Raw genomic sequence first — 16115 nt, forward strand, 5'->3', positions numbered from 1 at the left:
ATATTAAGTTCAGGTGGAATTCCCTGCAGCCACAGATGTACCGGTTTAAAGTCCTCTCCATCAGTGCTGTCAGCTTATGAGCAAAGACTCATTTTCCTCATCAGGACAGGTGGATGCCATCAGGCCCTGGAGTATCTTGTGTTTCAAGGACTCCTCCACGATTATAAAAACCAAGGTTCTGGCAGAGGCACTGGCCCTGGAGCCAGGGATTGATGTCTGGGGCATGCCTGTTTCTTCCAAACCCTCTCCCCATCACTGGGAAGATTGAGGAAGACACTACCTGTGCTCCCGGGCCTTTCAGCGGGCCTCCCAGGGCCATGAAATTGCTTTCTTCTACCTTTGGCTTCTGGTTGCAACATCATCTGTGCCTGTAGGAAAGGTTGGGGGTAGGTGGGTAACAGCTTGAAGACTGTCCTATGGGCACCAGCTGCCCGGTGCCATCCCCGATGGGCCCCAGAGGCAGCCAGCTCCCTGAAGAGTGGAGGCACAGATGGTGCCTCTCTCCTGCTTGGGAGGGGTCACCAGCTGCAACTCGCCAGCTGTTGCTTCTCAGCACCGGTCTTAACGTGGGCCTTGCTGAGAGCTTGGCTGCCGTGCCCTTGCCGAGGGCCTTACACAGGTCCCTCCTCTTCTGTCTAACCCTGCGTTCTGCCCTACCCAGGCCCTCATACCAGGTGGCTGAGAGGGTTCCAGAAGGTTCCTCGTGCAGCCCCCTGCGGCGGCCTGCTGCCACAGCACACACCCTGGGCCTGCCGGGCTGGCGTGTGCGCACCGCCCCGGGACCCACCGGCGGAGGCCGGGCGCCGCGCACCGCCCCGGGGGCCGAGCCCCCTTCAGGCTCCGCGGTGCCCCCGCCTGCCCCCTCACAGGGCCGCCCCGCCCGCAGCTGCGAATCTCCCGCGCGGCCGGGGGCGGGCTCCGCCCCTTGCCGGCTCGTCCAATCAGCGGGCGCCGACCCAGCCGCGCGGGGAGCGCCCCCTGCCGAGCCGCTTCCCCCCCCCCCCCTCCCCGCCCCCGGCGCGGCACCCGCAGCAGGCCGGCCCGCACCGCCGTGGCGCCGCGCGGCACCCGCAGCAGGCCGGCCCGCACCGCCGTGGCGCCGCCGCCAGCCCCGCCGCAGCCAGCCCGCAACCGGGGCAGCGACCGCACGGCTGGGCTGCGGCACCCACGGCGGGGGCGGGACCCGCTGCGCACCCCCCGCTCCGCCGCCGGGACGCGCTGCTGGCCTCGCCCTTCCAACCCGCAAAGGCCTGGCTGCGGTTCCCCCTTGCAGGCGACTCCCGCAGCCCCCGCCGCACGGGGAAGGCTCCTCCTGCAGCGCTTCCCCTTCCCCCGTTCCCTGCAGCCATTTCTGCCACTGCACCGGGCCGCTCCGGGTGCCAGCCCGGCGCCGGCAGACGAAGCCCCCCGACAGGTGCCCAACCCCCGCCTCACTTCACCTGCCGCATCCCTCTTCTCCAGATCCCGCTTTTCTGCCTGCTCAGATCGCAAGGAGACAAACCCGGGCACCCAAGCCAGGCTTGCAGTTTCTGTAAGTCGAAGTTATTCACAGCAAAGAAAAAAAGAAAAAAAAAGGAGGAAAAAAGGGGAAAACGGAGGAAAAAAAGGAGGAAAAAGGAAGAAAAAGAAAAAAGGAAAAAAAAGAAAACAGAAAAAAGTAAGAAAAAGAAAACAGAAAAAAAGGGGAAAAAAGAAAACAAAAAAGAAAAGGGGGAAAAAGTAAAAAGAAAAAGGGAAAAAGAAAAAAAAAAGGACAGACCTAATTTTTTTTTACGCCAATTAGTTTATAACTTTCCAGCACATAATATTTCATCTTTGGCAATGAACAAACAAGAGAAAGACCCCTGATTTATCTACTTCTACAAAAGCAAGTTATTTCTTTCTGGTTAGGGCATTAGTCTCTTGCCTCATACTAGTACTGCTTGACTTTGATTCACAACATCCCTCAAAAACCCCTTCTCCCACGGAAACAACTGTATTAAATTTACATCTTTGATTGTAGAACAGTGTATCATTTTGACAAAACGCACACTGCTTTCTGCCTCTTGATTGTTCTGTGTTTTTCTTTCATAAATTGGAGTGCTCTCAAAAAAACACACAGAATTTTTAACAGCTAAATGGTTGGTTCATCAAACAAAGGCAAGGAGTTGAAATTAAGAGACAATTGTCTTACCCGTTGTGACACCATGAACAACGCCTTCCTTGGTCCTGGAACCTAAACAAAGAACAATATCAGGTTGAAAAATACATCTTCTTAAGTACTGGTAAAGACTAGATAGATGATGAAGAGGGATGAACACATAGATTACACAGTTGCATACAGAATTTTCTAAGACTATTAAAATTAAAGAGAAATTCAATCTAAGGGAATAGGCAGAATTATCAATAAAGAGCAACTGCATGAGTGTATACTGACTGTGGAAAGGTGACTAATACTGGGAACGCTTCTGCAGTTTATTGTTTGCATGTACTGACTTCCATGCCATTTTCTTAATAGCAGTGTTAATTAAGCCTCTCACTTTGCAAACTCACATGGATAACTCTGCACAGAAACCACGTTAATGTTAACATCCTATGGAGGCTCACACATGCATTTGCAGAACATCAGAGCCAAAAATTCCAGAAGATCCTTAAAATTTCACCTTACAACTCTCCTCCAGATCTCAGTTTGCAGGGGTTAACAACCGTTACTGAACCACAGAAAGGCCCAGAGGTTAAAATCATGGGGAGCTGGTAGTGCTAGCTAGATATAGACAAAAATTAATCTGAATGGGAAACATTAAACAGTGGATAGGTGTCAAATGTGAAAATGCCACCAGCGTCAAACCCAAGGTCTGCTGCATCCAGTGTCCTCCTTGTCACTGGCATGTACGACAGCTAATGATTCTGCAGACAGCAACCTAAACCCAGTACTAGACTGAGATGTAACGCAAGACCTGTACAAGCAGTGTGACTGCCACCCTGAAGACCAGACTGGTTTCTGGCACACCTCTGTAAGGATACCATGACTTTTTACCACACTGCATGAAAGGGAACAACCTCTCACGTCTTCAATGGGAAGAGAAACAAATTAGCACATAGTGCTACTGAAAACGTAACTCCATGTCATTGTCCCTACCAGAGCTCTGCTTGTCCTTGTCAGGTTTAATAATTTGGCTGCATTCCAGGGATTAGTATCCATTTGTGGACTATGATGCTGAACAATGTGCAATTAAGCATTACAGAGACAGAGTTTATGGCTCCTAGTTTATCATCTTACCCTGGTCTGCTACAGATAGGATGACTTTGCTACCTACATAGAAGTTATCTTATTTCTAATGCAATTTTTTGTCTGTATGTCATTCAGTACTCGAGACATTATCATTTATACTTCTCATTTTACAGTGTCAAGCTAAAATTATATAGATATTGTAAGAGTAAAGTCATATACAAACTGATATAAGCAGAAATATATTAGAAGAAAGCAACTTTGATCACAACTGTTTACAATAATACAATTAAATACTGAAATGCAATGCAAGTTCATTGATCAATATGCCTGACTTGCTACTAGTGCCCATTTATGGAATTTAAGCCATGTATTTATGGCACTATCAGATGGATTACAACATTGAACTGTTATCCATGAGCAAGACCAGCATAATAATCCATGGCAAATAAGAAAAAAAAAAAAAGCCACATAAAGTAAAACATGTTCTTTTAACTAGCTAATGAAGAGGTTAAACAGCTGAGAAGTTGTCTTCCCCCTCTATTCTGATTTTCACTTTTAAAAAAGCTTGTTTTCTCTCACTGAAGATATTTACCATTGAAAGAATTGTCCATTTTATTAAATCCAAGATGTTCATGTCTAAGGACTTGTTTCAGGACTTCGGTTCTCAATCTTGCGGCACCATGTGAGCTGAAGCCGCAAAGCACTTTGACCACATACTGGAATCCAAGCAGATGATGGTTCTACTGACTTCTAGAAAAAGACTAAACACCACTTCAGGCTTACAGCATGTCCATCAGAATACTTACTGTTAAGCATACACTTTAAAATGCATTGTTAGGCCTGGCCAACATCTCATTCATCTTGTTGAAGTTATTGCCTGCAAGACAAGCTATTAAACACATGGAAACCTGTGAAAAGCAAATACTCAGTTCCCTAGGGCTGGCAAGAGATGAATGATACAGGAGAACTCCCTGAGGACTTCTGCAACCGTATATCCTGAGGGACATAAGCAACTTGATTCTTACTTCACTTACCCTGAAGCAACACTGCTATAGCCACAACTAATACAGAAATGCTAGTCTCTGCTAGTGGAAGACAGGCTTTTCTGTAACGAAATCTCAGCTCGCAGACCTGTGCGGAACAGAGATATGCATAGCCAAATCCATTACCTGGCAAACAACCAGCTAAGCCATGGTCCAGACCTTACAGCATACGTTAGAGCTCAATACTATTTGCCCCATCACTGCATACTCACATGGCAGTAGCTGCTTTTGCAGTCACAGCTACAATGCAACCTAAAAGTATTTTAGGATCTGCCAGAAGCAGGACTATAAATAACAACAGTTGAATGCAGTAGGACGGCTTCTGGCTGGCAGCGAAGGAAAGCTGGTTGTCCACATTGTTTCTAATAGAAACTCGCTGCCTTTCATTCTCATGGTCCCAAAACATCAATACTCTTGCTCATTTGTACCCTGCGTAACAAAGGGAACAGTGGAATCAGAGTAGGGATAATATAAAGACCGAGAAACCTAACACTGACCGACACTACTTAGGTGATGCAGAAGCAATAGTAGTACACGGTAACACTACTCTTCCTGGTTAAAGACAGGGAGACATAAACCCAAATTAGGGGAAGGGGAAATCATTGTCTAAGGAAAACACTTGCTCCCAGGCACTGAACCCCATTATTCCATCAGAGGGACCTTGAGTCCCTTGACTACTCCACTGGCTTTTCTACTACCAAAGGAAAATAAGAAACCTTATGAAAAGAGAGTGCAGCAGAGGAAATTTGGATGGTCTTGCCAAATAGGTCATGATTGCACTCTTCTACTCCAAGGCCATGTGCCAGCTAAGCACAGGGAGTAGTAAACAACTCATCCCTAGCCATCCTGCTCCTAATAAACTATTCCTATGCTCTGCTACGGTGCAACACGTCAGAAATTATCAGACCGGAAACTTCTGTTCCTGAGCACTGAACATGCACTCAAGAGGCAATTGAGCAAAAACTTCAGCTCCCTGGCAGCACACAAAAAGCTCAGAGGAGCTCCTGAGCACTAATAAGAGCATGCAAGACCATCCTTCTTACTCTTGGTTCCTGGTTTCAAAGCGACTGGGGGCACGTATGGCCACTCATTTCCTCACTGCTTCACACCAACAGCTCTTGAAGGATACATAAAGACCTAGTCTTAAATTTACATCATGCACAATGCAGCCCAGGGCTGCTAAGCCTCAGTCCTCCCTTCTAATGAATGATCAGACCTTTGTTGGACATCAAGAAAGGTCCTGATGCTCTGCTTGTATGAGTCAAGACTGAGCCACTGATTTCAGCTGGCCAATGCTGAAATACATCAGCAGAGTAATTTAGGTGGACACCCCCCACCCCCCCCCCCCCAAAGTATACACACTATAGACTGTACTGAACAGTATCTTGGGTATTAAAAAGCAGGACAAAGACAGTGGACTGAGGGAAGAAAGGACAGTTAGTTAATCCTCCAATATGTCACTGTCCCTCAGAACCCTTTCAGTTTCCCCCATGCCAAAGGGAACTGAGAGAGAGAGGAACAAACAAGATGTTATAACAACCACATTTCATCCCAAGCAGCAGCTTTTCTTAATAGAATTTTTACCAGATAGAATTATGTTACAACCTTCCACATAATAGCTAAGAGCAGCCTGGACAGAAAGGTCTGGATGTTTTCTATATTTACTTAATTCCACTGATTTCAGTGGGAGACCATATCATCTAGGAGATTTGGACCAAAAACTTTGCATCTTATTAATTCTGCAGCAGCAGTGGAAGGCTGAATGTTATGGAGCTGACTGCTGAAACTGAAAACGATTAACACATCCTTCTCAGCCCAGTGTTGTGAGGTTCTTTTTTCCAGGATGTCAGGCAGCTTTCACAGCTTAATCTGGCCGTGAAACTTGGATCTGAAAACCCAGCTAGAAAGATAGGAAGGAAGAAACCTTCAGGATCGCTAAGGCAGTGTGCTGCTCCTCTTTTGCATTGCAACCGTTACCAGCCTGCAGAACGGAGAGATATCACACCAGCCTTTGCTAACACTGCCCAGAAGAGCCACCCCTGCTGCAGGCTTGGGAAGCAGACAGAGAAATACCCAGCTCCCCGTTTCCCCCTTACCCAACCTGATCCTGTTGAAACTTCAGCTGGGGAAACTGTGGCTCCCTACAAGCAGGTACCGGCAGGGACACGGTAGCTGCCAGAGGTCCTGGAGACAGCTTCCAACCAAAGGCTTTTTCACCTGCACAACTGAAACTACGCATACAGCTCTTCCCTCCTGAAAAGCAGGCATCTGCTGTGGGAAGGATCCTTCACCATTACTACAGTCACGCATGGGTCCCCAGCATGGCTCAGGGCTCCACCATCCTTACTATTTTATTCTTGAATTAAATAGCAAGCCTGCCCTCCAAAGTTCAACCTCAGCAAAAGTGTCTTCAGTCTGAAGACAATAGGAAATAGTTGCCTTTGGGAGCAGAACAAGGTTCAAATATTATTACGGTCTGGAGAACAGGTCAGACACAAAGGTTAATTTGACACACAATGCAGGTTTCTAATACAAAGAAATCAATGGCCTCAGAAGTATGGTCAGGAACTACAAGAAAGTAAAATTAAAAAAAAAAAAAGAAGGTCCTACCCCTTAAAAATAATTCCAATATCAAGCACAATGTACAGTGAAAGAACATCTATTTTGCTATACTGAAAATGAGCAGACACTCATTTAAAAATAGATTTCTCTCACAATTAGTTTTCAAAATAACTGCCATCTCTGTTGGCAAGAGCACCGAGCTTTGCTATGGCTTAGCAGGAGAACAGCGTATTCCAAGTAAGTGGTCTAAACTATATGGAGCAGAAATAATTTGTTACAGACAGGCACTAGCCTGCAACGGCAGAGGGAATCCTGAAAAGATACTGGAATTGCACAGACCTCGGTGCTCCCATTTTAAAGAAATGCCTCGGGGTTTCAACTCTGTTTATGATACCTGTGCACATCGTCCTAGGTACACACAGCATCCATTACAGAACTGACCTGCTACAAAATCAGCAACAACGAAAGGACCTGTAGGTCCTTTTCCCCTCCATTCATTTATAGACTAACTTTATCAGATGAGTAAAAGAAATAGATCCGTATTTTTTTTTTTTTTTTTTTAAAACGACCACTTCTTCATGTGGCTTGGCAGATTATTTTGCATTGAATTTTTCACGGCAGCATTTGCAAGATAGCCCATTAAAACCCAATACTTGCTAAGCAAATATGATGATCACGCAGTCAAGTACTGATCTGGGATTTGAAAATAATTTTATCCCTGGCTCCACACAAGACTCTTGTATGGCCTAGATAAGTCACTTAACACCTGCTTTGCTATCTTGGGGTCTACCTGCCCTACCTCATTAACTGTAGTGGCTCTTCCTTGAGAACTCATGGAAAATATCTGCTATGGATATGCAATAGCAAGTACAGAACATGAAGTTAATTTCAAAAGATGAGGAGATGACACTGCCATACAAAACGGTACTGTCGATGTGCCAAGCCATTAGCACAGCCTATGCTCGGTTCCTGAACTGATCTCTCAAGTTTCTTCTCTTAAAATCCCACCTAAACCCCACATGTTCTAAGGCATGCTGTAAAGCTATCTTCCACTTCAGCTTCTATATATTGTTTTTTACTGTATTTTTACTGTTCCATCTACCCCTTCAGACTTTAACCCAGCAAACTTCTTGAATAGAGTGCCAGTTAGTGACCTGCACTCTAAGGCACCTCCTATGACACGGTCTAGTTCTGTATGGTGTGACAAATGTGGCTCCACAGAGCAGTAACACATGGCCAGCACAACACAGTAACATAAGAGCCAACATCTGGTTTCAAAGAACCGAAGCTCAGGAGAGCACAACTCTCCTCTTGTTTGTTTTGCAAGGGTCTCCTGTGAGTCATGACATTTGGGTTTTCCTGCTGAAGAACAGGTCTGCTGAGGATCCAGCTGCGAATGTCAGGGTACAGTGACCCACAGCATGATCTCTGCTGCCCACCTACCCACATAGAGGACACCCTCTTTCGTCTTCCCTGCTGCCTCTGCCACACCCTGCTTGGTTTTTTCTGCTGCTGCTACGACTCCCTCCTTTGCCTTGGAGAGTCCTTTCATGAACACATCCATGGCTGAAGAATTTCTTCACACAGCTCTAGAGGAAAAAAAAGAGACAGGACACTTTCAGTAAGTAGGGGGTTTTTTCAGCTTTTTTTCCCAGAAAGGGAAGAAAATTTTATTCAAATCAAATGGGATCAAAATTACTTCAAAATTATATTATTTATACCCCCATATTATGTAGCATCTCTACTAGCAATATGTAATCACCCCTCTGTATGTGAGGTTGCACTCCATATTTCAGACAGAAAAACCAGTTAAATAACTAGAAAAAAAAGGTGTACAATTCCGTGACTCGCCTTTACAGTTTCTCACATGCTGCCATACATAGTAAGTTAAACACCACTGCCAGAGCAGTTCCCTTGATCCAAGCCAAACATGGGGACCCCATTCCCACAGGATCTGGCAGAGGCTTCTGGTCACGTAGGTCTGGTTGGAAGAGTCATTCATAAAAGTCCCTTCCTTGCCTCCCAAGGCATCATTTCCTTCAAAGGGCAGCTCCATTCGTGAGCTGATGGCAGGATTTAGTCCTGTGATTTGATACTCCACCTCTCATCCAGAAGAAAAAGCCGACTTAAAGAAACACTAACAACTACTAAAAAAAAAAACCAAAACCAACAAAAAAATACAAATCCCCAAACCCTCCTAAATCACAACTGCTCACTTGTTATAAGAAACTGCCATTACAACCCAGAGGGACGGGAGCAAACAGAAAGCACTGCTTTTCCAGTAGTCAAGCATTTTGCGCACAGTCCACATCACTTCTGGAAACTGAGTTTTCCCGAATGGGTTCTTTGCATTTATCAGCACTGAGAAAAGATTTTACTAAAAAGCAAAAGCAAGAACGCAGGCTTGTAAAAGCAACACGCTAAAGCTACCGGGTGAGTTCTGTGGCAGCTACACAACCCAGCGCTACCCTGAAACTACTAAAATAGTAATTAAACCCAAGAAGTCAGCGTCACTTCAGTAAACCCGTTATCGATAGCCCTTTCTCTTCACCCACACAGAGCTGCTGCCTGTGATTTTCTTTGCGCTGCCGGAGGCTGGGTAGGAGGGATGGCTGTCTAGGAAGGCATCTGGGCTGCTGCTTTCTACTGACACTGAATATTTTCATGGCAGCATTTGCAAGACAGTCCACTAAAGCCCAATACTTGCAGCACCCGTGCCCCTGCCCCACTGCCCACCGCCCCAGCCCCACTGCCCACCGCCCCTCACCGCCGGGCTGCGGCGGGGGCGCCTTACACACACGGGGGCGGGGGGTGGCAGCCCCCTGCCCGCGGCACCCCCCCGGCTCCTCCACCGAGGGGGTCCCCATCCCTGGGTGGGGGGCAGCGCCGCTGGGGGTACCTGGGGACCGCAGGCGGGGGGGCTATATATCGGATGTATATCAAATAGCATACAGGCACCTGCAGAGGGAGGGAGAGCGCAGGGCGTCGTGGCCATATATATATGTATATATATATATTTATATATACATCCATTGGGAGAGAGAGGCACCTACCGAGGAGGGCTGGGCGACGCCACCGTAGGGGCACCCCCGGGCGCCGGCGGACCCGCCGTCGCGGCGCCCGGCTTCCCCTTCCCTCCCTCCCCGTGCCCACAACAGGTCGTTCAACGGGATATACATACATATAAATGTATATATATAAATATTTCAGGTATTCTATATCTATATATATAAATCTACGTGCATATATACAGACATACTCACAGCCGCTGAGGCTCCACAGGCACGGAGAGCCCAGCCCTCGGCAGCGCGGACGCGGAGCGGAGCCGCCCCCCCCGCCGCGCCGCCACCGCCCCCTCCCCGAGCCCGGAGCGCCCCGGGGGCCCCGCCGCCGCCCCCTCCCCGAGCCCGGAGCGCCCCGCGGGGCCCCGCCGCCGCCCCGCAGCGGAGCGAGCGGCCCCCGCGGCCGCGCCACTTACCGCCGGGCTCCTCCGCCACCGGCGACCGACCCGCTCCGAGCAGGCGTGGGGCGGGGGGACACGGGCGGACGGAGGGGGACGCGCGGAGGGGCCGAGGGGAGCTGCCCCTTCTCAGCACATCCCCGAGGCGGGGGGGAGCGGCCGGGTCCGCTGGCACCACCCCCGACGGCAGCCCCGCAGGCGGCGAGTGTGCGGGAGGGGCGCGGGGCGGGGGGAGCGAGGCTGCGCCGCGAGGGGGGGAGGGGCGGGGGGAGCGGGAAGGGTCCCCGCCCCCCGCTGGGCGCTGCGCCCCCCGCCCGGCCTCCTGCGCCCCCCACCCCTGCGGCGGGGCCGGGGTGGGCTGGGAGCGCTGGTGCCACCGACGCGGACCGAGGGGACCGGGCGGCTCGGCGTCCCCGCGACCCCCCGCGCCCACCGCTCCCTCGACAGGCTGGGGCACCGCAGCTCCGGAGGGCGGGGAAGCTGCTGTTGGTGGCTGCAGAACACCCCTGTTTTCGCTTCACCAAAGCCTTACAAAATCTCCCCGAGCATCTCATCGCTTTTTTTTTTTTTTTTTTTTCTTTTTTCCCCACCTCCAAATTTTCAGCCCTAAGTGGCTGGAGTTCAGCGTGGCTGTTCTCACAAGATTCACGATGCCAGCTCGGTTTTAAGCACGGGAGGTGATGCTCTGGCGGCTCAGTCTTAAGCCTACTGTACACACACACATTTTCAGCCCAAACCAGAAAGACTATGAGAAGCCCTGCCTTGCTCCTGCCAAGTTTGCCCGAACCTGACACCTCTACTAGCATCCTCCACTGTACACTCCATGGCCACTGCTACCCAAGTCTTCATCATAGGAGTCACTTTTTCCCCAGAAAGGGAAAGCTATCCAACTTCTCTATTTTGGTTGCAGAATTTAGGCACGGAAAGCCAAGACCAGTAGGAGACAAGGCATTAGAACAGATGGACTTTCAGCTTCAGTACATCAGTTCATGTGCTATATAAAATCCTGCAAGACCTACAGAAACCGTTTGGTTTTTAAGGCACTCCAAAAGGAGAAACAGAATATAGTGTAGATGAGATACAAGGCTCTGAGCTGCAACGGGCATCTTTCATCCGTCATCCTGCGCAGACAGCTCATGCATCCCTCATTTTGTTTGCATTCTGAACACGTAGTGCAAAGTCTTCCTCTTGTCAGGTTTCCTCATAAGCCTTAATATTTCTATACTGTTTGGTAAACTTTCTTTTGGTTCATTCCACTACTAGTTTTAATCAACCAAGTATTATACAATGTATTTTCTTTCTGAGAGAATGTGTGGACTGGGAATACAAATCATTTCCTCACAATCCTGCTCTCAAGAAAAGCCTTAATAAAAAAGAGATAAATAAAAAAGAAAAAATAAAAAAGGGATGGGGGCCCTGGGAATTAAATTACGTTAAGGTACCTCATCTCATTCATCCTGTGCAGCACGTTCATACTCAATAAAGCAAGAACTAAATGTGGCGTTTCTATTTCCTCCCAATTTGAGGGAGGAGGAAAATAGATACAGTTTCAGACAACAAGGTAAAGTGAATCAAAATCATATACTTTCTACGTATTGTTGACTGGCCCAGCAATGTATATACCATAGTATATAAACCGGGTCCTTGAAAGCCACTCCCTCAGTCATTCTCTACCACCCAGGCCAGTAAAGCTAGACCCCAAATTAGAATGAAAGTAAATATTGTACTCCTTATATAAGTATTATTTTCTGGATTTAAAGAAGCCTTTTGTTTCTGTAGCATGCAAGCAACCGTGAGCATGAAATGTTGCTTTGTATCATGTTGATATAAGTCTGGATAGACTCATTTAATTACGTTAGCAATAACAGAGAACCTAGTGTGATGAATACCCTTGTATATTTACGACTCGGTTTCTGAAACTACAAAGAAAAGCTCCAATATCTGCAACTCCTAGCTTTTGCAAGGGTTCTCTTTTTTGCCTTGTGTTTGTCAAAGGCAGGCATTATGTTCTGCTGTTAAACAAAGTAACAGCTTGTCAGTTAATAAAATCATGCTGCTAGAAATAGAGGGGTAAAGGCAAGAGGCATCAGTTACCACAGCAGAAATAAAGCTTAAGATTTCAGCTGTAGTATTTAAAATAGGCAGCTTTTAAATTCTAAATCAGGGGGTAAAGAGGCACAGAAGGAAAAAAAATAGAGTATGAACGTTGACGCAAGAAATTCTTCATTCTGAAGATGGAAGAGACTCAAGTAGAAAACAATTAAATATGGTGGGGAATTAGTACTGCATCTCCAAGGTGATTCCCATTTAAACCACACTGTGTACAACAGCTGGGTGGATTTTTTTAGATTGTCTCCTCAGTACTTTTAGTATCACAGTAAGTTCTCCCCTGAAGCCTTTCCTGTCTGAAGAAAGGATAGTAGCAAGCAGATTGCCCACTGATTGCATTTAAAACAAATCTTTATTTAACGACACTGTTTACTTTGCATGTGCATCTACAGCAAAAATCAATCAAGTAGTAATAAAAAGTCCTTCAATCTATCTTGCATTGCAGACTAACTTACTGGTTTAGTTGCTAGTGATCAAGTAAACCTACTTTATTGCTGTGAAAAGAACAATTATTGACAATTGAACAGTACTGCAGAGTAAAACTGATCAGAATTTACTGTCTTCAGGTTACAAAATTCAAATGTGAAACTTTTCATGTGGAAACACTGGAGAGGTGTTCTCCTAAATTGAAAGCTTTCCCCTGTTTCTTCAAAAAGTGACTCAGACTGGCTCCCTCCGTTAGCACAGAACTGACACGTGATGTTACCCAGAAGAAAGGTACCTTCGAAAACTTGAAAAGCCACAGTATGAAAAGAAGCTGTCTTAGGGCAGGCTGTTCATAGGTAACATGGATTATTCCACTGCAGGATCTTTCACCGATTGCAGATAATCTGAAAATAGTCTTAATTTGCTAAGTCCATTAACTGTGTCAAACAGTGCAATTTTTGTGCAAATATTTTTCAGTCTTCGGATGTCTTACAGAACAGATTATGATGTGCGTCGCTTTGGAGGCAACGGGGAGTTCAGACCATTTTTGTAGACTCTTGCATCACGTTTGCATTTCTATTCCCACTCGGGTCCCTCTGTGGGTCATTGCTGTCATCACTGGCCATGCTCTAACTACCTGTGTGCATAAGCAATTTCTAAGAACTCAAAAGCATGCTTAATTTCAAAAAAAGGTGAGTGTGACCTCTCATTTGCTTACAAGTAAGTCTGAGGTTTAGCATGTTGTTATCTTAACACTTAGCATGCTTCCAAGTTGTAATGTACCTGTTGTAATGTAACACTTACAGAGCATGTATATGCCTCACTTGCATGGTGTTTCTAGTGATGTGTACTCAACTGAAAATTAAACACGTACTAAAGCCTTCATACAATCAAGTTGCAAGTTATCATTTCAGAGTTTGTTTTCCAGTGGCAGCTATTAATTTAAAATTCATATCCATTATTATGCAGCAGTTGCCATTTCCAATTCATTCTTATTGCAAAGATTTCTGCTCGTGAGCTGTTTTGATAGATACAACTGGGTGCTGACTAGGGCCTGGGTCACTGGATGTCCACTGTTGTGCCACACTACCATTGATAGGAGACACAAATAGACCTGAAGCAGGTTTTTTTGAAATTCAGAACAACATTGCTGGTGTCTTTGTGCACAGAGTCCTTTATCTCAGACCAAAACCAGAGCACGGACAGAATGCTTCACCGAGATAGACCCCCACGACCAGGCCTAGCTCCAGCCTTTATTCTTGTTGCTTCTCCTTTGCTTCTGATCTACCTGCTCCTCTCTGGCACCACGTTCTTTCTCAGAAATCTCATTTCTCTGCAGTCCCAGGCCTCGTGTTTGACACAGATGGATCAGACAACCGGTCTAGTCCTTCCTGCTCTTGGCTCAGGTGCACACAGCACGGCACATACCATTTCATGTCTGCAAACTACAGGCCAAGCTATGTTAAGCTTCAGGCCAGAACACATCCAGTGCAGGTGGATGCATCAGAGATCTAACCAAGAAAAAGGTGCATGGCTGGAGACCAATGAAAAAAGAGGACTTCTTCCCGAAGTCTTAGCATTTGAACAAATTAGGCTGGAATTGGAAGTATATCTGAAAGAAATCCACATGTATATCTCAAGTGAGGTTGCTAAACCTCAAATTCCTTCTTCCAAATATGAACAATGTAAACATTTTCAAAAGAAAACTTAACCAGAATCTTTCAGCATAGGTAAAAATGTGTGTATATATATGTGTGTGTTTATGTGGAAAAGAGTATTTAGAATATATACACGTGTGAAAAATGTTCTAATTGAGACAGACATATGTGCCAAAATACCAGATTGGAGGTATGTACACACGCACACGCACGCGTGCGCGCACACACATGCACACACACACACGCGTATGTATACATGTATTTGAAGAAGGTGATGTCTGTCTTTGACCTGGCAAATATCAGCCCAACTACACTAACCTTGACGTAACTCTGAACAACAGAAAGAAGGGTCTCACAGCTTTGTACCATCTCTGTTGCAGGCAAAACCTGCCAGACCTTCACCTCCTTTACTTGCAGGCGAAGCTGAAGTTACAGAGGCATCACATCTTCCACAGGCAATGGTAACATTTTATAAATTAATTAATCTGTCTGGGCTAGAAAGTGCTGAAGGGCAAAGCAGCTCTGTCTGTTGCACCTGGGACCTTAAGCGAAGCTGTACGCTGAAAGCAACAGCTTAAGTGCTAAGGAGGCCATCTGGCAGTAAGTTTCTACTCAGAGACACCCAGAACATCAGATGAGGCTGACCTAAGGGTGCCTGGCAAAATCAGGGTTGATTGTTCTTTAAGATGATTCCCGTTACATAGCACCAATGGGTTGATTGTAATGGAAAGAAAGAATTATCTTCCTCATGATGTGATGCAGCATGTTAGCAGTATCTCGTATAACCGAAAATGCTAATGCTAGGGGAGTGGGAACCGTCATGCAGCGTGAGGTCTGATGGCTGTCTTGTCCCAAATCCTGTTGGAGTGAAAGGCCAGCACCAGATGTCTCCAAGGTCAATGATAAGGCTGCAAGCTCTAAAGCAGCCTGCTGCAAATCCAGGTATCTGAGCCAGTGCAGGCACAGCACATTAATTACCTGGATGGCAGCATTTCTCAAGAGATACACCAGGAAGGCAGAAGCTTTAATTAGATCCTGAAGTTAGTCACCAACAAACTGTTTAAACAAGTGCAAAACCCAGACAGGAGCATACTTCATTCTATCAAACTGTCTTCTTTCTACAATTTCTAAGGAAAGTAGGCATCACACAAAAGAAAAGTGGCAGTTTTCATTCAGATCACACTTTTTCCATCAGAGGTGTTAATAATCCAGAGGTGATAAGCATATGAGCAATCCAAACACATGAATGCATCTTCACACAGAAACTTTTGTTTCTCATGTTGCTTGTGAGTAAGTTTGCTTTATTGCTGAAGTCTGTTATCCGACATGTTAAATAAACAGAAGTTCTATGTATCTGAAGTTCATCAACATTTGCTACACAAGAAGGGGATTCCCTTTTTGAACATTCAGTGCATGCAAAAATAAACCAAACAACACATATATATATATATATATAAAAATGATATGTAGAACAAGTGCAGAAAGACTATATTGTTTTATTATGTCTTGCCATATTGACCTCCAGGGAAAACCTACTGTCTCCTCTGGAAAAGGCAACACATCATCCTCTTCTCATTTCTCTGATTCCAACACATGAACATCCCAGCCAAGCAGGTCCCTTAGATACCGATTGCTGGTGCCACTCC

General features: G+C 46.3%; 1 protein-coding gene across 3 annotated transcripts in view; it reads right to left on the reverse strand.

Moving 5' to 3' along the window:
* Nucleotides 1-10493, reverse strand: part of SNCA (synuclein alpha) — a 71148-nt gene extending 60655 nt beyond the window's left edge. The window contains exons 1-3 of one of the 3 annotated variants that reach the window (XM_037379331.1): nucleotides 10295-10493; nucleotides 8260-8405; nucleotides 2174-2215 (exon numbers count right to left, since the gene is read on the reverse strand). In XM_037379331.1, the coding sequence (XP_037235228.1) occupies nucleotides 2174-2215; nucleotides 8260-8380 (163 nt within the window). In that variant the 5' untranslated portion in view covers nucleotides 8381-8405; nucleotides 10295-10493. Of the gene's footprint in view, nucleotides 1-2173; nucleotides 2216-8259; nucleotides 8406-10075; nucleotides 10196-10294 lie in introns of those variants that run through there. The other 2 variants (XM_037379341.1, XM_037379350.1) reach the window with 2 other exon arrangements.
* Between the last annotated feature and the right edge of the window lie 5622 nt (nucleotides 10494-16115).

Source organism: Falco rusticolus, chromosome 1, assembly GCF_015220075.1.
Source record: "Falco rusticolus isolate bFalRus1 chromosome 1, bFalRus1.pri, whole genome shotgun sequence".
In the NCBI taxonomy this organism is placed as follows: Eukaryota; Metazoa; Chordata; class Aves; order Falconiformes; family Falconidae; genus Falco; species Falco rusticolus.